The sequence below is a fragment of the Lasiosphaeria miniovina genome (assembly GCF_030549165.1).
Source record: "Lasiosphaeria miniovina strain SMH2392-1A chromosome Unknown B0T26scaffold_4, whole genome shotgun sequence".
Classification (NCBI taxonomy): domain Eukaryota; kingdom Fungi; phylum Ascomycota; class Sordariomycetes; order Sordariales; family Lasiosphaeriaceae; genus Lasiosphaeria; species Lasiosphaeria miniovina.
The window spans coordinates 1644913-1670674 of NW_026848223.1; the positions used below are offsets into that span (position 1 = coordinate 1644913).

The 25762-nt window shown below is 57.0% G+C and overlaps 6 protein-coding genes across 6 annotated transcripts; 4 read left to right on the top strand and 2 right to left on the bottom strand.

The window, feature by feature from the left end:
- Positions 1-64: 64 nt before the first annotated feature.
- On the top strand, positions 65-4173 carry B0T26DRAFT_709108 (glycosyltransferase family 39 protein). Its single transcript, XM_060441916.1, has 5 exons — positions 65-786; positions 894-1183; positions 1247-2997; positions 3161-3581; positions 3657-4173. Exons 1-5 carry the CDS (start codon positions 557-559, stop codon positions 3803-3805), a joined length of 2841 nt encoding a protein of 946 aa, XP_060296010.1. The 5' UTR covers positions 65-556; the 3' UTR covers positions 3806-4173.
- B0T26DRAFT_871760 (uncharacterized protein) lies at positions 4174-4920 on the bottom strand (the record flags this gene model as incomplete). Its single annotated transcript, XM_060447935.1, has 1 exon — positions 4174-4920. The coding sequence occupies one exon, from the start codon at positions 4918-4920 to the stop codon at positions 4474-4476; it is 447 nt and encodes a 148-aa protein (XP_060296011.1). The 3' UTR covers positions 4174-4473.
- Positions 4921-7529: 2609 nt separating this feature from the next.
- B0T26DRAFT_709119 (uncharacterized protein) lies at positions 7530-8776 on the top strand. The gene is given in 3 exon segments (XM_060441917.1): positions 7530-7740; positions 7787-8570; positions 8589-8776. The coding sequence occupies 2 exon segments, from the start codon at positions 7975-7977 to the stop codon at positions 8698-8700; spliced, it is 708 nt and encodes a 235-aa protein (XP_060296012.1). The 5' UTR covers positions 7530-7740; positions 7787-7974; the 3' UTR covers positions 8701-8776.
- A 3173-nt stretch (positions 8777-11949) lies between these two features.
- Positions 11950-14007, top strand: B0T26DRAFT_675558 (uncharacterized protein; the record flags this gene model as incomplete). The annotated part of the gene is made up of 1 exon (XM_060439845.1): positions 11950-14007. One exon carries the CDS (start codon positions 11950-11952, stop codon positions 14005-14007), a length of 2058 nt encoding a protein of 685 aa, XP_060296013.1.
- Positions 14008-15164: 1157 nt separating this feature from the next.
- Positions 15165-15760, top strand: B0T26DRAFT_621831 (uncharacterized protein; the record flags this gene model as incomplete). The annotated part of the gene is made up of 2 exons (XM_060436085.1): positions 15165-15328; positions 15439-15760. Coding segments are annotated over 2 exons (486 nt in total), but the record flags the coding sequence as incomplete, so codon positions are not given.
- Positions 15761-17096: 1336 nt separating this feature from the next.
- On the bottom strand, positions 17097-18758 carry B0T26DRAFT_751302 (uncharacterized protein; the record flags this gene model as incomplete). Its single annotated transcript, XM_060445360.1, has 1 exon — positions 17097-18758. The coding sequence occupies one exon, from the start codon at positions 18756-18758 to the stop codon at positions 17097-17099; it is 1662 nt and encodes a 553-aa protein (XP_060296015.1).
- Positions 18759-25762: the final 7004 nt, after the last annotated feature.

Genomic DNA, 25762 nt, shown 5'->3' on the forward strand with positions numbered 1-25762 from the left:
AATTCTTCGCGTTCCTCTCTTTGAGCGCAGCTCCCTTGGCTAGGCTCTGGCGCAGGTGCTGGACATTTTTAGGGGCAGCAGCCAGCGGCTGGCCGGGCCAAGACAGGGGGATAAGGCCACTTAAGCTACATTGCACATTGCCAAAGAATTGCCATTCCGCGCCATCTTCAGCCTACAGCCCCTTTCCAGCTCCCTTCAGCCCAGGTTCGACGCCAGGACTGACCAGCAAGTCGTATATTCTCGACGTGTCGTCCTCTTTTGTTCTTTTTGTTCTTTCCCCCCCGTGCTCCCCATACGCGATCCGCCGTTTCTGCTGCTGCGTCGCCGATCCAATGACAGCCTTGTAATGAACCTTATCCTTCGACTCTCGTTAATTCCCGGTTTTATGGTCCGCTCCACGTCTCTCTGGTTCTCGGCTGAAGCTGCCTCGTCCCGTATCCACGATTCCCAATCGTCCCCGGGCCATCGCTCGACGACAGCCATCTACGTCGTTTCCAACCAAGACCTCCTTTGCCCTCTGTCGTAGACGCGGCCTCGGTCGACCGACTTTCGAATCATGGCTCGAGCCGCTGCCGCTGCCGCGAAGCAGCCGCCCACCCACCACTCTAAGCAAAAGACAAAGGCTTCCAAGCCCAGGGACTACACCTCGGAGGGAGTCGACGACAACGATGTCTTCCTGCTGCCCGTCTCTGACTACAAGGTTACGCTGGCGGTGACCATCGTGGCTGCCCTTGTACGCCTGTACCGCATCTACCAGCCCACCAGCGTTGTCTTTGACGAGGTCCAGTATGTCTGCCGCGCGTCGATATCGAACCGCCATTCCCCATTGTCTTCTTTCCCTCTTCCGTCCGTCCTCCACCATGCACCTAGAGCTGACCACACGGCTATAATAGCTTCGGCGGCTTTGCCTCCAAGTACATCAAGGGCCGCTTCTTCATGGACGTACATCCCCCCCTTGCCAAGCTCCTCATCACCCTCTTCGGCTGGCTTGCCGGCTTCAATGGAGACTTCGACTTCAAGGAAATTGGCAAGGACTATCTCGAGCCCGGCGTCCCCTATGTCGCCATGCGCCTGTTCCCCGCCCTTTGCGGTATCTTTTTGGCTCCGACCATGTTCCTGACCCTCAAGGCTGCCGGCTGCCGCACTTCGACGGCCATCTTGGGCGCAGGCCTCATTATCTTTGGTTCGTTGGACCGCGTCACACAAGACACGTAACGGCTGGCTGTGTTGCTAACCTCTGGTGCAGAGAACGGGCTCCTGACGCAAGCGAGACTGATCTTGCTCGACTCTCCCCTGATGATTACGACTGCCTTCACCGCCCTCGCCTTCACCTGCTTCACCAACCAACAGGAGCTCGGGCCCACAAAGGCCTTCCAGCCCAGCTGGTGGTTCTGGCTCGTCATGACTGGCCTCGGCCTGGGAGCGACTGTCAGTATCAAGTGGGTCGGCCTGTTCACCATTGCGTGGGTTGGCCTCTTGACGCTAGTTCAGCTCTGGGTTATGCTGGGTGATTATAAGCACGTCACCATCCGCGCCTTTTCCAAGCACTTCATGGCCCGCGTCTTCTGCCTGATTGTCATCCCCCTCACCTTCTACATGGCCATGTTCGGAATCCATTTCCTCTGCCTGTCCAACCCCGGTGATGGCGATGGATTCATGAGCTCTGAGTTCCAGTCGACCTTGAACTCCAAGGGCATGCAGGATGTCCCGGCCGATGTCTTGATGGGCAGCCGCGTCACAATCCGTCACGTTAACACACAGGGCGGTTATCTTCATTCGCATCCCCTCATGTATCCCACGGGATCCAAGCAACAGCAGATCACCCTATATCCCCACAAGGACGAAAACAACATCTGGCTGCTTGAGAATCAGACGCAGCCGCTCGATATCCACGGTGAGCCCATCAACGGGACGACCGCATGGTTCAACCTCCCTGAACCCCCTTATATCAAGGACGGCTCGGTTCTTCGCCTGTACCACCAGCCTACCCACCGCCGTCTTCACTCGCACGATGTGCGCCCCCCAATCACCGAGGCTGAGTGGCAAAATGAGGTCTCGGCCTATGGTTATGAAGGGTTCGACGGGGACGCCAATGACTTTTTCCGCGTTGAGATTGTCAAGAAGAAGTCCAGGTCGGGCATTTCTCAGGACCGCCTCCGCACCATTGACACCAAGTTTCGCCTCGTCCACCTGATGACGGGCTGTGTTCTGTTCTCGCACAAGGTCAAGCTTCCTGACTGGGCTTCGGAGCAACAGGAGGTCACCTGCGCCCGAGGCGGCACTCTCCCCAACAGTCTCTGGTATATCGAGTCAAACGAGCACCCCCAGCTTGGCGACAGTGCCGACAAGGTCAACTACGCCAATCCCGGCTTCTTTGGAAAGTTTTGGGAACTTCAAAAGGTCATGTGGAAGACCAACGCCGGGCTTGTCGAGTCGCATGCTTGGGATTCTCGCCCCCCTTCGTGGCCTATTCTCCGCCGTGGCATCAACTTCTGGGGTAAGGACCACCGCCAGATTTATCTGATGGGCAACCCCATTATCTGGTGGAGTGCCACTGCGGCTGTCGCCCTCTACATTCTCTTCAAGGGACTCGCTGTCCTCCGTTGGCAGCGCAGCTGCAACGACTATGCCAACCCCATTTTCAAGCGTTTCGACTATGAAATTGGCACCTCGGTGCTCGGCTGGGCCCTCCATTACTTCCCCTTCTTTCTCATGCAGCGACAGTTATTCCTCCACCATTACTTCCCGGCTCTATATTTTGCCATCATCGCTTTGTGCCAGGTCTTCGACTTTGCCACAGCCAGAGTCGCCGGTTTCGGTGTCAAGGAGAACCCTATCGTCAACAGGGTTAGCGCCTTTAGCTTTTTGGTGTTGTCTATGGTCGTCTTTGGCCTCTTTTCGCCTCTTGCGTACGGCAATGCGTGGACGAAGGCCGAGTGCAACCGTGTCAAGCTCTTCAGCACTTGGGACTTTGACTGTAACACATTCTTGGACAGCGTGAGTAGCATCCCCCCTGAAGTGATCCCCGAGAGAAAGCTCCCCGAGAGAGTTTAGCGAGATTTGGTCTCATGTGGTCGCATACTTCGGATGCCGGGCTAGAATTACAAACATACCAATCAAAACTAGTGCACTTTCCACTAATACAATGCCTTGGGTATAGTACGATGCCTATAGCTCGCTGCCTGCTGTTCCAGCTGCCCAGACGCCTCAGCAGTCCATCTCCTCACAGCCTCCCCCGCCAGTAGAATTCCCTGTTGCCGGCCAGCCGGCCCAGGTGCCTATCGGGAACGTGCCGGTGCCGCCGCCGGCTCAAGACGGGAACCCGGCTATCTCTGGAGCCCCCCTTGCCGCTGGCCAGCGGATTGTTTCTCGCGAGGAGCGTGTCGAGTATAGAGATCAGAACGGTAACATCCTCAATGAGGAGCAAGTCAAGGCGCTTGAGGGCAAGGTCGAGTTCAAGACACGTTACGAGACGCGCACCCGTGTCGTCGATGCCAACGGCAACGAGGTCCTTGTACCCGAAGGTGGCCCCCCGGCGCAAGATGCTGCCAGTGTTGCCCCCCCTCACCCGGATGTTCAAGGCAAGTGTGAAGTCGACCACCCATCTGGATCCTTCTTGCAGATGCCGAGTACTAACTTGACATCTCGGCACGTAGGGGTTGACCAAGAGACGCCTAAGCGACTTGTTCCTGACGAGCCAATCCCTTCGGCTGAGAAGAGCGTCGAGGGCGAGAAAGAGCGTGAAGGAAAGCTCGCAAAGCCCGCCAGCGAGGGCAACGACGCAACGGCGAAGGAGGCCGCCTAGATCGCACCAACCGCCAGGAAATATCACACGACATTGTGACTGGCTCTGAAAGCTCCAACGAATAAGATGCCATGGATTTTTCAAGCGGCCTCCTAGACTCTGGTTGCCATACCAAGTCTCTAACTCAACTTGTTTTTTGTTGAGGAGCGTACACGGATACGCGCATGTAGGGGTGCATGCGCACCAGATTCTTGCTAAACTCTCACTCTTGTACCACCAGCGGCCAGCGAAGTAACATCTACACATACACAACGTAATGGACACGAACAAGAAACTGGAAGGGAAAAGGCGGGTTGGAGTAAACCCGAGGGACGGACGGTCTTGTTTCTTTTGTTAATTAAATGCCATCAGCGGCTGGGTGTAGAAGATAAAACGTTTCTCGTCATTTTGAACGTGCCTACTATTGCTACCACTGCATCCGGACGTTGCGCCATCCCACGGCCCCGTCATAGCTCGAGCACGATCTACGACAGACATTCTGCCTTTTTCTTCCTTCTCCTCTTCCTCTTTCTCCTCCCTCCCCTGGCGGCAACACAAATAGCTCCCTCTCTTCGCTATATCTTAAACCTGGTTCCCCTTCTATATTCTACGTGTCTAATCAGGTAGGCTGGGAGGGAGCCAGGCAGGTAGGTAGTCGGTGAACCACACACCACCCCCTCGACGCTGTTTCATCGAGGCTCACCCCACGGCTGAGGAGCAGCGCTGGCCGCTGGGCTGGGGATCGGGGCAGGAGCCGGGGCCGGGGCTAGAGCTGGAACAGCGAGGCGGGAAGCCCTGCCCAGGGAATCGAGACACCAGCTCGTATGCACGCGCTTGAAGTGGCGCTGCAGCGCATCGCGGGGAGAATACGTCTGCTGGGCGCTAGCGGCGGCGGCGGCGGCGGTTTGAGAGTCTGGGTTGGGGTCCGGGTCGCACAGCGGGCACATCAACAACTTGCGCGACTTGTTGTGCACTGTGTTGACATGGCGCTCGAGCTCCGTCGGCCGCGCAAACGACCGCCCGCACACCTCGCATGCTTTGTTGCTGTTGCTGTTGCTGTTGCTGTTGTTGCTGTTGCTGTTGCTGTTGCTGTTGCTGTTGCTGTTGCTGCTCTCGCCGGACCACGGCGGGCACATGTACATGTCCAAGTCAACGTCGATGCCGTCCAAGCCCTAGGCCGTCCAGGCCGCCGGCGCCATGGCCAGCCCCGGGCCGGCTGCGCCGTAGAGCGGCGGGTAAGTATCCCTGCTGCGGCGGTGGCGGCTGCGGCGGCATGAGTATGTAGTCCGACATGCCCTCGAGGGTGGGCTGAGTGTTGTAGTTGTACATGAGCTAGGGCGTCGGCCAGCCGTCGGTGAATGGCAGAGGGTTCGTCTCCTGAGACAGGAACCTCACCATGTCAGGGGGGGCCTTTTGTGTACGTCGCCGTGAGGACGTTGAGTCAGTTCATGTTCTCTCTCTCGCTTTTGATGGCAGGGTTGAACAGAGGGCGAGTCTTCTTGGGTGGCGGTGGAAGGTGTGAGTCCGGCATACCATATTGCTTAGTCAGTACATTCCATAGTTCAGCTACGATATGTCCATGCCCCCGTCCCCTTGGAACGCCCCCATTTCCATGTCTGGCAGATCAGCCACAACTTCGCTGCTTGCCATGTCTCCTGTGATATACGAGCCTCTGGTGAATACTAAGCCTGCCGACATTCCATTTTGAAATTTGCAGACGGCGGTCTTGGTTCGAGTAGTGCTTGGTTTATGGTGGCTGGCGTCTGCAGTGGCAGGGACGGCCAATACCGTACGTGATAAGGGGCAAACAAGTATACGATAGTAGCAAGCCTAACAGCCAGGAATGGAAAAGGGGAGAAAACCGAGAGAGCGAATACCCTCTCTTGGTAAAGGGGTATTTCCATCTTCCTACAAACCTACATACACTTGATGGCTCTTCCAGAGCCAGTCCAGAAACTACTTTCTCCTTGGGGTGATTAGTCACCAATATTCCCATAGCTGTCTCGAGATTGACGCCACTCGAGCTAGCCCCTGCTGGCCATCGCGCACCACGGTACGAGAGCCGTTCGGCGGCAGCAGCCTCAGCCAGCTGGTCCGCGTCGGGTTTTCCCCTTTGGCGCTTTGGCCGTGCTTCTTGCAGAACGCAAGCTCCAAGATCCGGGACAAGAGCGAGATTTGGTGGTGGGTCTAGGTCTAGATTTAGATCTAGGTCTAGTAAAACAGCTCAGGAGTGGCATCTCAAGTAGGAGTTCTCACTTTGCTTCTTCTGCTATGTCACACCACCAAGCACACAACACTACCAGTCTCTGGGCGGACAACAAATCAGCATGGAAGTGGACGTGAACAACACTGTGTGCAGATCTGCAGTGATCTTCAGCACTGCAAATCCACCTATCCCGCACTCTTTTCGTCCGCAAAAGAGAGCCCGTGAGTTTTGCCGTGAGCGCTTTTCTTTTCTTTTTCTTCCGTCTTGTTCTTGTCCGGACCGCTCAAGATTTCCTATTTGGTATTTTTCTGGGCATCAGATTCAGCTAGTGCCCGTGGCGATGAATGGTTCTGGGCATCAGATTCAGCTAGTGCCCGTGGCGATGAATGGTAGTGCGGGCAGTAGATTCCTTCCCGCACGGCTAGGGCTTGGCCAGGCCGAGGTGATGGCAGATGCTGCAGCCGCAGTGTTTGTGACGGCAACGCACACCATTTGGGGGCCGATCGATAGTCTCATTCCCTTCGGTCTTAATCGAGCGAATAGCGCCGCTCGAGAGAGCTGGGGCTGGGGTGTTTGACAACTCCTAAGATCTGTATGTCCATACGTCAAAAGTTTGTGCTCTGTGTCACGGCATTTCTCACGTAGGACATTTGGTCTGGGCTCTTCAGCAAACCTAGTTTTGGATACAAGAACCTAGGGGGAGAGCTAGCGGATTTTCGGCAAGAACATGCCGTGCGCGGGCCCTCTTGGATATCAAGATCCGGAGAAGTGGGCGACGGCAAGAGATGGACAAAGTCAGAAGGGTCCTACCTCCGAGACATGTCTTGTGTTGCCAGAAGCTATCGTCGGTGTAGTGTTTGCCAAGCTCGTCTCAGAAAAGATGCACCTCGCCGACAGAAATTAGCCCTCGGATCTTTTTCTGCCCTTGGCTGCGCCGCGAGCTTATATACTTCTCTCTGTTTTTTTTACACGGGCCTCTTGTGGATTCAAGTCCACTTTGTATTCTGAGCTTCGGTGTCTGGCTACTACTTCCTTATTTTAACCCTGGTAAGGTCGCTGTTGGAACAGCGGCATTCATGACCGTACTTTTGGTGCAGGAGGGAGGGGTACGCGAGCGCACAGGGACCTGCGTGCCGATCCACCAAAAGTAAGCCCACCCAGAAACCTTAGTTACTTCTGTAGACAATCAATGAACAACTATTACCCCCCCACAGTAGTACTACTACGAACCATTCCGGAATACCACGAACAGTCGCCGTGGATGACGGTAACCTGGTGGCGAAATACAGCTTGCTGCCATACTGGAATGCATGTGCCGTGGTCGGGGCTGCCGGTTTCTAATTGCTCTAAATTCGTCACATGCAATAGTGGCACCCGGATTATGGATCCACAACGCCAATCAACCTCGCATCCTCGTAATCTATCAGCAAACCCCCGGAACCGCCCCAGGCCCGGCGCCGGCCCCCTAAGCCGGCTCTCGGATTTACCTCTCGAGAACATATCCGCTTTCGCCATCCCGGTTATAGCAGTCACAACCTCCTCCTAACTCTCCCGCGCGTCGATAGTACAACATCGATTTCTACCTACGGCGTACATCATAGAACAGCCCTGCTAGCATGCCAGATTATCGCTGGGAATGCCTTCGCCAATAGCTATTTCTCTCTCGATAAGGCGGGTCAACAGCAAGCCCAGGTACCACTTGATGGTATCTTAATAGACAAGGATTACTACTTCATCGTTGAAGGCTCCGTTAAGAACTCCCTCCTCCCTTTGAGCGGCATTCGCTAACCTTTTAGTGCTTTATCCTATCGTCCCTAGTTTCCAAGACTGTGAGTTCCCCCACGACCGCATCCCCGATTGGTGGCCTCCTGTTTACGCCGGCTCTGTTACCACTAGAGACTGCAGTATTACCAACGCTGGTTATGCCGTCGAAGAAGCCCATCTTGTGCCAAAAGAGGAAGAACGTTGGTATATGGATAATGAAATGCAACAGTATGGGACGGGCGATATCAATAACCAAGGCAATCTCCTTCCTCTTAGGAAGGATATACACTACTCGTTTAACGCTCGATGGTTTGTTATTGTTCCAAGGATTGTTACTATCGATTCTTCCCTTCATCCCTCCCTTCAATACGTCACGCATATCATTTCAGAGTCTGCAGCGGAAGTATGGGCTACATATCATACCACCCTCGTCGAGTCCCTCCATGATCAGTCTCGCGCTTACCTCTTTGCCCGTTTCGCTTGGGCTATCCTTTTCCGGGCCAAGCTCTTCGTCATCGCAGGCCAACGTCGTCACGTCATCCGAGTCTCTAGAGATGCAGATGGCAAGATAGAGCACAAGACAATGTCTTGTACTGGGATAGAGCTTCGGAACGCATACGGCGGTGGAGGATCAAAAACGGCAACCCCGCTACATCTGAGGAAGAAGAGGTCCGTACAAGGCAGTCCAAAAGAAAGCGAAGACAGCTTTACAGAGTTATATGGGGATAGCGATACTGATATGGACGACATGGACTGGAGAGAATGGGGAAGACACAGAAGACAGGAGTCGTTAGAGGAGACTGCCCCTGATATCATACCACCACAGATGTCATCGGAGGAAACCGCCCCTTACACTAAGGTACACCTGGAACCAGCTCTTGAGGTGGAGCTCAGGACAGCTTTGCGCCAGGTCATACTGCAGCAGGGTGTAGACTCGGGAGACTAGGCAGGGATAATACAAAGGTGCTGCGACTGAAGTAGATCATTACAGCAGGATCACGATAATATAGTAATAACCTCTGTGTCAATCCTTGTGCTAATCCCTGTGATTACTGGATTTTGCAGAAATTCAGGGTGTCTAAAAGCGGCAACCCAAACCGCGGCACATGTTTTCTCCCTAGAATATTGAATTTCAACTGCGCTCGTCCTAATAAATACAATGCCGCCCCATTTGACAAGCTAGAGCAGTGCTGTAAACCTGTATTCTATAAAACTGAATGAAAGATGAGGGCATAAACATGAACTTAGTGGACGAAGGACATTCAACCAACCTTCCGCCTCCATATTATCATGCCGTATTAATTCTGCTTCTCTCATCTCGTACCTAACTAGGTATCCCACTATCTTTGGAATTTCCATGGGTGAGCTTGGGAGTTCGTCATCTTGGCTCAGTGAGCTCCCAGGAGAACAAATATCTAAGCATCAATGAGAAACTCAAGCAGACACCTCACAGGTTGAGAATACTCTTCCCGTTTCAAGACTCGAATCGGTAGATTGATAATAGGAAGAATACTTTGACTACCACATATTGATCAATCTAACTAAACACCAGGGTGATCTGTAAGCAATGGAAGTCATAGCAATCGTCACTAATGAGATGCATGCATATGAAACGGGAAACGAAAGACGGGACGGGGTGAGACATGAGGCGATCATCAGACTACCACCTCCTGATGCTATAAACGGATTTTCTCGAAGGATCTATCCAATGTATGCATTGCCAAACCGCAATCGTCTGTCTGTGCGCTGATAACAATGCTGCCGGTAGTTGGGCGGATGTCTTTTGCTTGTGATGGACAGCTGCATGAATTGTGACGGTGCTGATGGGCAATGTTGGCTCTGCCATGTGCTGCCATGGTGTGATTGATCGCATTTCTTGAAACACGATGGTCCTGCAGACATCCGTTCAGTCCAACCTCCATAATGGATATATATGTACAGTTACTTCCGTCTGGCCCGTTTCTGCGGGCCTTCCCCGCAATATGAATACCACGGCCTCGAGAACCCAGTACTAATACGAGCGCGCCTCGCCCGCATGGAAGTCACCCCATGTCATCAGTGCACCAAACGCACAATACAATGGAAGGTTTGCATCATATCCTGTCTGCCTACTGTGCTGTCGCTCAGACAAACTCGCACGGCAGTAGGAAAGAAAGATGCGTTGCTTGCATTGGTTTCGAGGGAAAAGCGCAGATACTTCCTCCGTTGGGTCTCAATATTAGTAACTTCTTCTCCTGAGAAGCTGCAGCTTTTTCATCTGCATCGAGTGCATCAAGATAATCCCTTTTGTCTGGTTTGGTCAAGCCCAAGACTGGATGCAGCTGCGCAGGGCTGGGCTGGGCTGGGCGTCTCTTGACGCGCCTGATCTCCAAAGATTTGCGTTGCGTTCCCGCGATGCTACCCGTCGAAATCGAACCGAGAACCAAGATCCTGGTCGGCTCCCACACTTCAATTCATTCCAAATTAAGCGTGCACGCGGACTGGTCACATTTGCGGCCTTTTCGCCTCGCCACTGTGCACCTGTAATTGCCATGGCTACCCGTGCGCTGGCCGCCGCCTGTCGTCCACTTTTCTAGGTGGACAGGCCGTCCGTCCCCAGACGCTCGCAGAGGTGAGCTGTTGTTCAAGAGCGGGAAGGGGCTAGTGAGCTGAGGGTGAATTGAACGCCAGCCGAGTGCGGAGGAAAAGACCTCAATGCGCACCGTGACATGAGTGCTTACGGAATACAATGCCGAACAGCTGAGCCGCGAAACACCAGAAGCTACAAGAAGGCGAGGCTCGAAACAAAAGCGGCACAGGCCTTAGAAACTTATAAATCCCGGTCATCATGACGATACTAGTCTCCGACAGTTCCGCAGGAATTTACACAGCCCATCTCTCCGATGATAGAAAGAAGAGATGAAAGAAACGCCACGCCAAAATTGACTAGGCGGTTGCATCAACTAGCCCGTACTGCCTAAGAAGCCTCTTAGTCGCGACGTTGAGATTTGCCAGCTCAGAGCAGGGCACGAGCTGAAAGTCAATGAGTTCTTGTTGTTGGTCAATGCTTGAACGCCAATGACGCCCTCCCGGGGTCGGTCGTGGACGGGCCGTGCCCAAGTCAATGACAGCGAACGCCAGGGCACCAATTGACCTCTCAACCGGCAATTGACTTTTCGGAGGCTTGCGGCTTCGCCGCTTGCCATCCGACTAGCAGCAAAAGGATTCTGTTCTGCCACTGCACTGCGTTGCACTGCACTGTCCACTGGGTAGTGAAGGTGCAGAGCGGCACTATATCAATTAATTTAGTTCTAGTTCTAGGTATCTATTTTGGCAGAGCAGACCGGGCAGGAGCAGATGCCCGTCCGTCTTGCCTGGTCGTGCCCGCTTCGTCGGTTGATGGCCTCGACCCAATAAAACCTGCACGACCCTTGTCTCTGGGGCACTTTCCCCCGTCCCGTCCTGCCGATCACAGTCAAGGGTTTTGGCCATTGCCCGCCAAGCCTGCAAACTTTGGACCTCTGCTTTGGGTGGCCGATTGCTGCAGGTCGCCATCACCTCCACCCACACCCGAACCCGCACTGCAACCGTCTTCGATGGTCGGGGCGCATCTCTTCTCCAGTCCCCGTCTTTAATCCGTCCCCGCCCTCACCCACATTAGGGTTCTTCGACATATCTTCCAATCCGATAACCTGCCCATCGTCCAACAGTCGCACCCACTCACAACACGCCAGCTCTACGGAATAAACCGAACAAAAAACCTGGACGCGACTCAAGCTCAGAACTATAGCTGCATACCTCTCGACCAAGCACAAGACATTCATCTGCCCGTGCTCAGTTGCTCATCAACGGCCGCGACATCCCCTTACGCAGCAATCCGGACTACGCGAAACTCGGACAGCTAGGAATAGGTTTTATCTGACTCCCAGGGCCCGCCAGATTCTGGCGCGGTCCTCCACAGTCCGACAGACTGGATTACCCGTATGTGCAGAAATCTGACCGCAAGGTTCCCACCATCCTCAGGGCATCTTTACCGCTGCCCGATGGTTGCCTCATTCTACTGCTATCAGCGTGACTTGCGTCGTCGTGGCGTCGGCCTGGCCGCTCGGGTCCGATTTTGGGCCTCTCGCATCTGCTTATCTGCTTTCCGCATATGGCTGTTACTAACGGACTGTGGCAAAGCTTTGTCACCGTGGCCGGTTGGTCCTCGCACCAAATGCCGTCTAACGGGCGCTCGGCTTTCGGTCACAACCGATCCTTGTCCAGCATCCTCAGATCCGCCTCGCCGAAGCCCTCCCAGACGCAATCCAAGCCGGCGTCACCCTCGGATTCTCCCTCCATGACGGCCGACACCTTCGCAAACCCCTCAACCCCGCTCCACCAGCGGGCCTTCTCTTCCCAGTCCTTGGACGACGATAATGATTTGAGCACCATCCCAGACCCCAGAAGCCGGGCTATGAGCCCTGCCAATGCACATGCGATGGCCTCTCCGCACCACCCAGACCTCGACCAAGAGGTTGCGACGCTGAGCACGAAGCTCATCAACGCCATCAATCACCAGACTACATTGGACGACAACCTATCCGCTACCAGGGCCGAACTAGAGAACTCGCGCGACAAGATACGGCAGCTCGAGCGCGTTATCGAGGATCAGAGAGAAATGCTTGCTGGGGACGTGTGGGTGAGGCGCAAGACTGTCGAGGTGGAGAAGACAACGTTGCTTACTCGAGTTGCCGAAGAGAAGGCAGCACGTCTCGACATGGAGGACCAGAAGAAGAAAATCGAGCAAGAGCTTGAGAACCTCACGGCGGCGTTATTTGAGGAAGCAAACAATATGGTTATCACAGCCAAGGAGGAAGCCCGGGCCGAGCAAGAGGTATTGCACCGCAAGAATGACCAGCTCAAGGCCCAGATTGCCGATACCGAGGGCCTTCTGAAGTCCCAGCAAGAGCAGCTCGCCCAGCTCAAGCAAGTCATGGAGGCCATGAGTATCGAGAAGGACGAACAGTCTCCCCCTACCGTTCCATCATCGCCAGGATTTAGCAGGTTTGATCCGCGGGATCTTGGTTCTTCGGATGGCATGCAGCATCATAGCCTAGCCGTGCCGCTCTCTCCCTCTTACCCCACCAGCTTCACGCACTTGCTGCAGCCTGTTCTCCGTACCGATCTGGCTGCGTACGGCGATTTCAAGGACCTCGTTCGGACTTCCAAGAGGCTGTCTGCCCAGCGCCTCCCCCCCGTGTCTTCCAACCCGGGATTGACCACCTTCAGCATTGGCCCAGGCTCGACGTCATCTCACATTACAACCGGAAACGGGTCCAATTCCTCCCTGTCTGCGGCTGGGTCTCCGCCCGCGACCTCGCCGCAGACACCAAATACGCCCGCATCGTCTATCAGCGGTGTTTCGTCGGTGCCCGCCGCGCCCATATTTCCTCATCTGAAGGAGACTAGGTTCTACAAGAGGGTGCTCACCGAGGACATTGAGCCAACGCTTCGGCTTGACACGGCTCCGGGACTTTCCTGGCTAGCTCGGCGTGGCGTGATCACGGCCATGTCCGAAGGAACACTCGTTGTAGAGCCCAACCCCTCGACCGCGACGGGCAGGTTTGGCAGGATCATCAAACCGGAGTTGTATCCATGCTCCTTGTGCGGGGAATCGAGGAAAGACGAAGAGTACCTCCGCACCCACCGGTTTCGTACCAGCGAGTCGGACTCGTCACAGAGCGGCTATCCACTCTGCAGGTACTGCCTCCTCCGCGTCCGGTCAACGTGTGACTTCCTTGGCTTTCTCCGCATCGTCAAGGACGGCCATTGGCGGGCGGACGACGAAGACGCCGAGAAGGCTGCGTGGGAAGAGAGCGTTCGCCTGCGAGAGCAAATGTTCTGGAGTCGAATCGGCGGTGGCGTTCTGCCTACGAGTCAGGTTCACCCATCAAGCTGCAGCGCCACCCCCAGTCTTCGCGGAGATAGAAGCCCGCGGCAGAGCCACGACCGCGTCGACAAAGCCGCGCCGTCTTTGGGGCCGGTAGGCCAGCCTCAGTTGGATATTGCGACTGTCATTGAGGAAGCGGCCCTAACGGACACTCAAGAACCAAAGCAGGCCACTGCCAAAGAAACGGCTGATGCCGATGGCGGCGCGGCTGTGGCCGAAGAAGTCGTGCCGTTGAGTGCTCGCAACTCGACACAGTCACTAGTTCCCGGACCTGAATCTAGCGCCGAGGGAGCTGAGGTGAAGCGGCTGTCGTTGACGATTCCTCTATCTTCCGGTGCTTGAACCAGCCGACACAACGACATCATACTTCACACAAGGCCCACCCAATTTCTATGCGCACACTACATAATTACCCCCACCACGCGCCGCCAAGCTGTATTTATACCATTTTCCTATTAGTCGCCGAAGGCTGTCACCGGGAAGATAAGGAATCCTGTCTGTCCATACGGTGACCAGGGTAAGGATAATAGAGGAGGGGACCTGGCGTTTGTGTTTTTTATTTTCTTGTCGATAAAAGCGTTGGACGACATATACACAATTGGGCGTTGGGGAGGAGTTTTTCTGTCTCCTTGTCCCTGTTTTCCTTTTGGTTAACCTGAGGTGTATGATATAAGTGTTTAATAGACGAGTAGCTATTAGGTAGTGGTTCTGGGTTATGATAATATTTTGGAAATGAAAATGGAGGCTCTTTTCGTCATTAGAGCTTACGTTTGCTCTTCCTCTTTAACTAAGGTCCTACGATGTCTGGCTAATACAGTGCTTCCAACTACCTGACGGGTTCGTATATTATAGCTAGTATTGCCGCGGTTTTATTTCTCTCATGTTCAATCTTTCAACAGCCGGAATTTAACTGCTGCTTCAGCTCCCTGAGAACCGCACAAACGGCTTCAGAATGTGGTTCCAACAATTAAAATGGCGTCCGAATGTGTATCACGAGTGAAGGCCCCAAAGGCAGACTCCAAACCGGCTTCATCGACCATAACGGCTACACAGGGGCCTGTGAGGACGGCCCCGTAGATGACCAAGAGGACATTGATGACATTAGCATTTCGGATAAGCCTCACACCGCTGATCAGACGAGGGCGCCCGCCTTATCACCCTCATCTCTCCAAGCTGCATCTCGTTCAATGGAAAGGTCGCAACAACCCCAGTTTTAGTACAACCTACCAAGAGTTAGGTTACAACTGCGCTTCCAGGCGTATACGGAGGCGGCAGCATAACAGTGAACATTACCTCATCGGTCTCCTCTTCGACCTTGACGGTTTCAGTACCCTTTTTCCCAAATCCAGCCATAGCATACACCACCTCGCCCGTCTGACTAGCGCAGACGCCCGTCTATCCCCTTCCAACGTGGGAAATGGTTCGAAACCTGCCTGCCCCTATTGAAGCCGAATATGTTAACAAATATGTTCCCGGCGGTTTTCACCCCATTCAACATCGGCGAGCACCACTGTCTCGTTTTCCCAGTCCTCAGGCCAGCCCTTCGAAACGACGTGTGCGATGTTATGAAGGCACTGTCGGGTCCGACGCGATACAAGATGTGCTGCCAGATTGCCAGCGCCATTTCGTTCCTCCATGGCCACGGAATCTACCACGGCGGTAAGTTTTCGTGCTCTATCTTTCAACCGCTCTAAATCATGCTAGGTAATAATTAATCATATTTAATCAACCGCAGATCTTACTACTGGAAATGTTGTCTTTGAGCTTCTAGAGGAAATTCAGTCTGTCTCTAGCTCGCTTGTTCCAGGTCTTAGGCCCCACCAGGTTCAAGAAGCTCCGGTGGCACAAGCAGCCCGACGGCTCGCGCTCGCGCTCGCCACACCCCCCGAAGGTCCTCATCGAGCTTGCCAGGTTTTCAGGCTTGGACTTCTCTTTGCTTGCAAACGTCCGTATCACCGACTTCGGCGAGGCTCTCTTCGCAGACCGCCCGCCCTCGGGCCTGGGAGTGCCCATCGATTCGTTCCCCCCAGAGCTCTGCTTCGGCTACCTGCCCTCGACCGAGAGTGATGTCTGGGAGCTCGCCACTCTCCTGTACGACGTCCACAGCATACAGCCCATGTTCCCAGCCTTCTTCACGGTCTTCAAGATCCTCATCGGCACGGCCGTGGGCCTTCTCGGCCGCCAATGTCATGCAGCGTCTTGTTGAGGTAGCGTCAATTTTGGGGTCAGATATGCGGGATGTGGGTGATGAAGATGGTTCTTCGCAGCCGTCGTCGGTAATCATTCAGGACAATCAACCGGGCACCGAGGACTTGGGGAATGAATCTGCCCTGAGCTTGTCGTCGGCAATCAACCAGGACAATCAAACCGGCACTCAGGACCTTGAGAACGAACCTGCTCCCCAAATCTCGCCGGCAACTCCCAGCAGCACATGGAAAACGAATCTGCCCCGATCCGGTCGTCGGCAATCAACCAGGACAATCAATCAGGCCCCAGGACGTTGAGAATAAACCCGCTACCCAAATCTCGCCGGCAACCACCCAGGAGCACTCGGAAAAAGAATCGGCCCCGAACCTGTCGTCGGTACTCATCCAGGACCATCACAACTAGGAGTAGAGTGTCCTCCTGCCTGCCCATGTTCACGGGACCGCCAAACCCCGGAATGTCATGGCTATTCTCCATATTGGTCGAAACACTGTCCTGGGACTCAAGAGCAGTTAACGTACAGAGAGGTTTTCGGGCGGGTGGGCGAGCTCGACGATGGTGGGGGTGCCGGTATAGCATATCGATATAATACACGGTAATATATGGAGTGGCCTTGGGCGTTCGGCATCGAGGCGGCTTTGTAGTATTAATGGGTACCGGCGATTGTTCTCGGTTCACGGGAAGTAAAACAAAGGCTAGGTTACCTAGGTACTTAGTAGAGATAATAGTCGCTGTCAACTTGTTAAGAGTCTTACCCATATGTAGGTAGGTAGAAAAGAAACCAAAGCAAAACAAGAATCAAAACGGTTGCTGAGAATATAGATCCTAACTTTTTGGTTGTTATTTATACGTGTAAGGTAGTTGCGGTTGCGGTTACGAAAGAGACAAGCCGATATTTGAGCAAAAAAAGAGGAAAAAGTAAAAACAAATAAAAAGAATTTTCTTCCCCACCCGTCATAGGTACCTATCCAAATCGAAAAAAAGGGGTAGTAGTAGTAGAAACCAGAAATCAAAACCAATATCAACAGGCCCGCTTGCTTGCTTGCTTTTCTTTCTTGCAAGAGAGCAATACAACACAATGCATGCATTAATTATTCCCGGCGGGTATCAAGCAACCTCAGCCTCACCAATACACAGCACAGCACACCACAAGACGGCAGACCAAACAAGAGAAACAATAAGAACCGACAAAGTAAAAAAAAGGAAGTTAACGACAATGAACACTTCTATTCCCACTCCTCGAGCCCGTCCCCGTAAGGGTTCCACTCCTGCCCGGGATAGCTCGTGGCCGTCATCTGCGGCAGCTCCTCCTGCTCCTTCTTCTTGGCAGCGGCGGCGGCGGCGAAGTCCATGTCGGGCTCGGTGGGGAAGACGGGGATCTTCTCCTCCTGCTCGCGGAGGAGGGCCTTGCGCTTGGCCTCTTCGACAAAGTCGACGAGCGTTGATTTCTGCGGGGGCTGCTGCTGCTGCTGCTGTTGTTGTTGTTCAGCCTCCCGAGACGACGATGATGGCATGATGATGCCGTTCTCGCCGCCGCGGGCAAAAGCCGTCTCCCGGTCGTTATCTTGCGGACCCGACGATGCCGGCGAGATGGGCGGCCGCGCGGCCGCGTCGTCGGCCGCTGAGATAATTATGTTCTCGCTCGGCTTGTGGTTGTTTGTCTCCCTGCTAGACCTGGCCCCGACCACGTCGTGGGACAGACCGGCCGTCTTGGGCTCGGCAGTGCTGCCGGGCGGGGCTCTGCGGCCGAAACTGTTGATCTGGCTGGGGATATCGTCGCGGCGTAACTGCTGCAGGGGAAGAGGAGGCTGGACCGAGTGGCGCGGGGTGGCGTCGTAGATGTTGTCCTCGTCGACGCGCTGGAGCAGTCGTTGCTCTAGGCCCGAGTTGGGAGGGGCGAGCAGCTGGGACGGCGGCTCCGGGCTTACGGCCCTTCGGTAGTCTTGAACAAGAATGCTGGGCTTGGGGCCGGCTTGCTGTTGGGCCGGGGGCTCGGGGCTGACGGTTCTCTCGGGCGTCACGTGCGGGCTTGGGGCCGTGATGGGAGACTGCCCGGTGAGGCTGGCGTGCGAGATGGGTGAGGCGACGACCTCTGAGCCCTGAGGCGGCGAGGCTCCACCGGGCTGTGTTGAGATTTGGCTGACGGCGCTCGGCTGGCGTTGAGGAACTAGGCCTAGGTTGCTCTGTAGCTGGCCTTGTTGTTGTCCTGGGCCTAGTCCCCGGGTCTGCGACGGGCTCGGCGGGTTTGAGATTGCCGGATTGCGCGCCGAACCAAAATCGGCAGGTGGCTGTCCTGGATACCGGAGCTGAGGTGTTGGCGAGATATTCCTGTCCTGGCTTAACGTCGTGGTGAGCCGGGCGGGTTCTGGCCGGGAGCCCGACACGCTGGACTGCGCGCTGTGACCTGGGGATCGTGACACTGAGTATGCGCCCTGGGTTGCCTGGAGGGTGAGCGCTGGGCCAGAAGACTTGGGCAGATTCTCTGAGGCTCCGAAGTTGGTCGGTGCCAGAGGAGGTTGCGCCTGCTGAGGCAGCCGATCAGCCGAAGAAGGCGCCCGGACGAAGACCTGTTCGTTTGCCGGCTGTTGCCGCGGGGGCGCTTGCGCTTGCTGGGGTGAAAAAGCCGATGTTAGAGAGGGGGGGGCAGCTTGGACTGGCGGTTGTGTCTGAGACTGTGCCTGAGCCTGCGGGGCTGGGCTGGGTGCATGTAGGCTGCCCGAGTGGGAAGTCTGTGTAGCTGAAGCAGGCTCGATGGCCGGGTCAGGTCGCTGGTACATCATTTGCTGACCAGGTATTGGACCGCCAGGACCAGTGGCACCATTCTGTGGCCACTGCGGCGGCTGCTGTCCTTGAGGGCCAAACTGGCCAGCCGGGTAGCCATAGGGCATTGCGTTCTGTCCTTGACCGACATAGAAGGGAGCTGGCGCGGGTGCCACTCGCCCCTCGCCATGCACATATCCATAGCCGCGGGGGATTGGAACCTGAGCATATTGCGGCTCTACAAGCGGGCGGCCTGTACGGGGGGCTTGTTGCCCTTGAAATGCTTGCGGCTGATGATCCTGCTGCACTTGTTGTCCCTGCTGCACTTGTTGTCCCTGTGGTCCTTGTAGTCCCTGTGGTCCCTGTGGTCCCTGTGGTCCTTGCTGTCCCAATGGTCCCTGTGCACGGAACGGCTGGCCAGGCTGTCCAAACTGGACAGGCGGCTGCGGCTGCGGCTGCTGCTGCAGACTCTGAGGCGGGGGTTGGTTCGCGGGACCAGCCTGCTGGAAACCCGCGCCGGGACCCGGGCCCATCTGCGGTTGCAGCTGCGCCGGTTGCGGAGAGCCCTGCTGGGCAATCCGCGACGGCTGTCCTTGCATAAACTGGCCCTGGCCCTGAGGGAACGGGGGCGCCGAGCTTGAATCGGACGGCTTGTGGCCCCTCTTGAAGGCGCTCCTGAAGCCGGACTTCTTTTCCTTCTCGGGCTTCTCGGGGGCCGAGTATCCCGGCCCCACAGGCTTAGTCCCCTTGAACAGCTTCGAAATGGTACTTTGCTCCTTCTCCTTGGGCGGTGCACTAATTCCCATGGGATTCTGGCGAGGATCGCCGAAGCCAAACTGCTGCTGTCCCGGGCGCGGCTGCCCGGGCGGGAAGCCCTGACCGGGCCCAGGCTGCCCGCCTTGCTGGCCACCGCCGAGACGATTGGGGAACTGGCTCGACTGCTGGCTGGCCGGACGCTGCGAGAAGCTAGACTGCTGAGGGGTCGGGGTACGAGAAGGGGCCGGCTGAGCCGTGCCGTTTTCTACCGAGGGCTGCTGTGGACCAGGACCAGGCTGGGCGCGGTCTGGCGTGTCCTGGATGTGATCAATGCTGGGGTGGGCGCTCTGGGCATGAGGAGTCGACGGAGTCGCCACTATGCGCCCGTGGTCCGACTCGACGCCCTGGATAGGCAGAGTAAAGAGGGTGCTGCTATGGCCCTGAGATTCAATCGACCCTGAGCTCTGCCGCAGCTGTCCCCCTTCGGAGCTAGGAGGATGTGGTCTGAGCTGATCACCAGACGGTCTCCCAGTAGCCTGTACCGGTTTTCGCACCGGTAGCTGGCCAGAGGTCGATGGAGTGGGTGCCTGTAAGGTGGAAAAGGCCGACTGTAACCCCTGAGTAGGGCTTGGCTGTCGAGCGGGCGCGGGCGCGGGCGCGGGCATCCTGAAACCGACTGGAGAGGCATTCTGGGGGCGGTTGGGCTCGGTGGGCGACAGAGTAGCCGGCTGGGATCTTAGCGAAACAGGGGAGCCAACCTGCGGCGACTCGGTGCCGAGAGACGGCGCATCGTTTTCCTTTATCGGCTCATGCTGGGGGGCATATCGGCTTTGGGGCAACTGCGGAAGAGGCGAAGTCGGCGGTGGCTGGACCGGGGCCCCGGAAACTAGCAGCGGCTGTTGCTGCTGCTGTTGCAGTTGCAGCCGCCGCTGGGCCTCGTGTTGTTGCTGCTCACCTGCAAAGTGCCCGTTTACTTGCTGCTGTCCTTGGTTTTGGCCGGACTCCTGAGATGGGCGCCGTATATGTAGCATGGCCTGACCCCCTGGTATTTGATTTTGCGCCTGTTGTTGACCTGGAGGCCCTTGTTGCATAAACTGCGGCGGCGGCATCGGCTGGCTAGGTTGGAGGTACTGACTTGGGCCGCCAAGCGGCTTTCCGTCTGGACCGAGAGGCGTCTGTCCTTGGAACTGACCTTGGCCGGGAGGGAATGATGGTGACATTCCTCTCCCAAGTTGCTGGACAGGAGGTCGTCCTTGACCCATGGCTGACGCTGCCTGTGGGGGAGGGCCCTGGTTCTTCGACTTGAAAAGGCTCAAGAAACCGCCACTAGGCTTTCTGTGTTTATCATACTCGCCCAATGTGGCCTTCTGTGCAAAGGTGCTCTGCTGCGACAGGCTTCCTTGCTGCGAGAGGCTTCCTTGTTGCGAGAAGCTGGTCTGCTGGGATAAGCTGCCTGGCTGTGATGTACCATCTAGCTGCGAAAAGCTGGGGTACTGGGTCACGCTGGACTGTTGGGACGAGCTGGGTTGCTGAGACAAGCTAGGTTGCTGGTACAATCTTCCCTGTTGTGGGAAGCTGCCTGGCTGGGACGAGTTGTTCTGCTGGGGGAAGCCGGGTTGCTCAGGCGAGGCACCTTTCTGGGGGAAGCCGAACTGCTCAGGTGGATTGCTCTTCTGGCCGAAGCTGGGTTGCTGAGACAGGTTGCCTTGTTGAGGGGAGAGGCCTTGTTGAGGGGAGAGGCCTTGCTGAGTAGAGGGGCCCTGCTGGGGGGAGACACCCTGTTGTGGTGAGCTACCTTGCTGAGGAGAGCTGCCCTGCGGGGGAGAACCACTTCGCTGCGAGAAGCTACCCTGCTGCAGGAAGCCGGTCTGCTGGGGAATGTTGGCCTGTTGCAAGGAGCCGGGCTGCGGGGACTGGCCGCCCTGCTGCGAGAGGGTTCCCTGTTGTGCGAAGCCGGATTGTTGCGCCTGGGGACTAAGTCTAGGAGGCCCGTACGGTCCAGGTGGCGGCGACGGTCCGGACTGTCCAGATTGGCCAGGCGGTCCAGATTGCCCAAGCGGTCCAAATAATCCAGATGGGCCAGGCGCTCCAGATGGCACAGACTGCCCAGATGGCCCAGGTTGTCCAAGCGGTCCAAACAACCCAGATGGCCCCGACTGCTCAGACGGTCCAGAAGGTCCAGACAGCCCAGTCTGTCCGGGCTGCACAGACGGGCCAGACGTCCCAGGAGACCCGGGAGGCCCAACAGGCCCTGCAGCACCCGAAGACGCGGGCGCAGGCGCAGGCGCGGACGCGGGCGGGTTAGGCGTGGTGGACCGAGAGCCGGGGATGCTCCCGCTCCGCTCGCGGCTCAGCACGGACGGAGGCGAGTTCATGAAGCCCGGCTGCTGGAGCCCCAGGCTGATGGGAGGAGGCAGGGTGGGTGCCTGGCCCTGGGCCGGCGTCTTGGTCGAGTAAGCGTTTCCGAAGTTCTTGGGGCCGTCCTGCTTGGCCGACCGGGGGAGCATGTCCTTGAGAGCCGAGAAGCGCTTCTTGGGCGGCCCGCCAACGCTCCCAGCCGGCAGCGGGTCGGCGGGGATGCTGCTCGACGTCGACACCCTGGGAATTTCGGCCTTGGACGATTTCAGCTGGTGCGAGCCGCCCGAGCCACCGCCGCCCAGCCCGAAGAGGCCGGTCCGCTTCTTCTCGAGGGGCGGGAACATGAACTGCGACGGGGGCGGCATCGGATCGCTCGGCGGCGGTGGCGTGCCGGGGCGGCCGTGGACGATGGTGCTCTCGTTGCTGTGGGGGGGCGCATTGTCCAAGCCTTGCATGGCGCTGCGCGAGCTGAACCACGGTGTCCGCTGCTTCTTCTGGCCCGTCGTGTCTTGGGTCATGACGCTCGTCTCTGACACGGCATCGCCCGGGACGGTCTGGAACCGCGGCGGACCAGTGAGGGAATCGCTCCGTCCCTCGGACGAGCCACCGCCCGTGAGCTTGTCCCGGAGGCCAGAGAAGATGCCTGAGTTGCGTCTGTTCCGCGCTTCTTCGGCACCGGGCATGGCGCCTGGCGCCGACAGGTCATTGGTCTGGGTCCGCGAGAGGGGATCCCCGAGAAGGCGTTGACCGGGGGGGCCTTGCTGCTGCTGATGGGGGAGTGGCGGGACGTCCTTTTGGAGCATCGGATGACGGCCATCTTGGGGTGTCTGGCGCGTGGGCGAGAAGCCGCCAGATATAGGAATGCCAGTCTCCTTATCAATGCCAAAGTAGGGCTGCGACGACGAATTGCTGGGCGAGGGCCGATGGCGGTTCGACGTCTGCAGCGGTTCGGACAGATGCGACTCCTGCAAGTTCCAGCCGCCCTGGGTCGGCAGCCTCTGGAGCTGGTTCGAGACCATGTGCGGAGGCATCATGACGGGTCGGCCGGAGCCCATGCCGGAGCCCATGCCCATGCCCATGAACTGTGGGCCGGGAGCCGTTTGAAGCGGCGCCCCGTTCATCGAGGGCGGGGGTGGGGGCGGACCTGTGGTTGCTCCTGCGTACCCCCGTTGTTGTTGCAGAAGCAGCTGCTGCTGTTGCAGCTGCAGCTGTTGCTGGTGTAGTTGCTGCTGCATAGGAGAAGCCATCTGCCCTGATGCATAACCGCCTTGCGCCTGCATGCCCGACGTCTGAAAGCCGGCCCCGGGACCGCGCTGTTGAAAGCCGCCCTGCTGCATCTGCACCTGTGGCTGTCCCTGCGCCTGTGTCTGTGTCGGGCGGTAGATGTTCTGGGCATACTGGCCCTGGGGCGGGGGCGAGCTGGACAGGAACTGGGGGTGGGCGCCGACGCCGCCCATCATGTGGTTTGTCGCCATTGAGGAGAGGGAAGAATTTGCGGGCGGCGCAGCAGATCCCTGGGGCGGGCTGCGAGGGTTGGCGTCGGAACTGTTGCCGTTGCCGTTGCCGTTGCTGTTGATGGAATCGGACGAAAGAAGGAATCCTTCGGGCGACAGGGGCAGCAGCGATCCAAAAGTCGATGCGCGGCGGATGGGCGGAAGCCCTATAAAGGAGGGATGGCGCTGCGGCACATTGGCCTCGGGTGCAGCTCCTCCCTGGTGTTGCGCGAGGCCTTGTTGCTGGTGCTGCTGCTGCAGATATGATTGTTGTTGCTGGTGCTGCGCGAAATTGCGGGCTGAAAGGTTGGGGTTCTGGGCGTAAGCTGCCATGGGAGCAGCTGGGCTAGGAGGAGGCCGCGGCTGCGCCGACGCTTGGAATTGAGACGCAACGCTTTGATCGGGTGCGGCTGCTGTTGGTATTGGTGCTGCTGCTGCTACTATGCTAGATTGACTAAGCTGCTGCGTCGAGACTGTTATACCCCCAACGCCGCCGCCCGTGTCGTTATTAACGTCCTTGTCGCCGGGTTTGTCGTCGTCGTCGTCTTTTCGGTGGTCTTCCTGGTCGCTGATGTGGATGCAGCCTTCGTCGTCAATGTCGTCGGGGCTGTCGCTGCCAATTGCATCCTTTGTGGGGGTCCCGTCTATTGTTGACTCTGGGCTTGGGGGTGCTGCTTCTGCTGCTACTGCTATTATTGTTGCGCGCGCACTGCTGTCGCCACGATGTTCGTCAACGCCGTCCTGCTGGCAACCTCTACTGTCGCGCGCGACCAGCCTGCTTCCTCGGTCTCTGTCCCAGTCAAAGTCCTCCTCCTCTACCAAGGGCGAGCCCCTGAATCGATCCCACGACGGCTGCTGTTTACTGATGGGACGCGGTACGGCAAGGAAGGGCAGCTGTTGCGCGAGCTCTGGCTCTGGCTCTGGCTCTGGCTCGGTCTTTGGTTCTGCGTCTGGCTCGTGCGGAGCTGGGGGAGGAGGCCGTTGTTTGGAGCTGCTGCCGGAGCCGGGCGACACTATAACTAGTTCGGCTCGAGGGCTGCCGCGGAGGATTCCCGTGTAATTAACAGGGCTACCACCCCTGTCTCTATCACTATCACCACCTCGCGCTGGCTCTTCACCGGCAGCCTTGGGCGGAGGTTGGGGAGGCGGTGACCGGAACGGAGATGGCGACGGAGACGGGTGCCTGGCGTGAGAGGGCGAGAGGCTGATGGGAGAGAGGCGCGCCGGTGAGGGAAGCCGGAGAGCTGCGAGTGCAGGATTCACGGTCCAACTTTTCTGGGCACCGGAACCTTCAAATTGGGGGAGGCGACCCTGGTCGTGGTGGTCCTGGTCAAGGCCAAGCGAGCCACCCGCAGCAGAACCAGCACCGGCACCACGAGCTCCAGCCTGGTGGGCGGCCGGGTGGTCTCGCCCAGCTCGCCCAGCTGGCCCAGCCCCCGCAGCACGGGGCAGGGGTGGTAGCGGCGCATTTGCTGCCGCCTGCTGGGCTGACGACTTGGATTTGGGGGCTTGTTGTCGATCCTGTATCACCCTCTCCGCCCTCTCTGCCTTCTCGTCTCCCCGCCAGAATCCCCATGACGATCTACGCTTACTCTTTACCTTGTTCGCCGCCTCTGGCAGCCCGCCCTCGCTGTGATCTCCGGGCTGGGCCGCTGCGGCACCGGGTGGGGGTAATGCCACCTCGCTGAAAGGCTTGATCTCGTTGTCCTGCAAATTCATTATAGAATTAGCGACAATGCATACAGCGGACAGCAGCCTTGACCTTGACGGTGAGCTGTGTGGCCCTAATAAGGTGGATTCCGCCAGGGACCGTGCTGCCACTTCAGCTTGACCAGATGATCGCCGAAACCAACAACAGCAGACCTGACAGGGCTGTCCATCTCCGCGGCCTGATTAGAAGCGGGGCCTGTGGAGTGCCGCCTGTGCACGCGAACGGCCGGCCAGGAACTGCCACCTTGATCATTGATGAGAGACCCGACCACCGACCACCCATCACCTCCCGAGACACGCGGCTATATTCTTCAAAGGGAGAGAGAAGTCTTTGTTTGATTCATCGATTTCCGTCCCATTCCTCACATACATTGCCCTCAAGACCCTCCCTACAGTCCAGTTTACAAGACCAGGAGGGGCTTGGCTCGTTGCTGAGCCTGCCCTCCAAACATTAACAACATGGATGTGAAAGAAAACAACCCCCAACAGCCCGCAGTCTACAGAAAACTGTGCTCATCGCAAGTTGTCCGATACAGAAGAAGAAACAAGAAAAGAAAGGAAAGAAAAAACACAGTCGAATATCAATTAGAATTCCCAATGTGTTCCACCACGCAGTCCCGGCCCGGCCATATCGAAAGAGCGTATCGTCATGTCAAGGTACAAAGGAGTTTATGGGTTGGAAAATACCTTGTCGCCAGTTCCCTTCAACTTGTTCTTTCCCTTGCTGAGCAAGCCCTTGCCGGCCTTCCCCGCGGCGAGCAACAGCCCCTTGCTCTTGGTGCCAACCTGGTTTCCCGAGAGCCCAAACCCGCCCG

Bases quoted from the DNA above. Each gene is read 5' to 3' on its own strand.
- B0T26DRAFT_709108 (XM_060441916.1), top strand. From the start codon at position 557: ATGGCTCGAGCCGCTGCCGCTGCCGCGAAGCAGCCGCCCACCCACCAC. The intron at 787-893 runs GTATGTCTGCCG...CGGCTATAATAG, and splicing joins GTTGTCTTTGACGAGGTCCA to CTTCGGCGGCTTTGCCTCCA. The intron at 2,998-3,160 runs GTGAGTAGCATC...CCTTGGGTATAG, and splicing joins GTAACACATTCTTGGACAGC to TACGATGCCTATAGCTCGCT.
- B0T26DRAFT_709119 (XM_060441917.1), top strand. From the start codon at position 7,975: ATGCAACAGTATGGGACGGGCGATATCAATAACCAAGGCAATCTCCTT.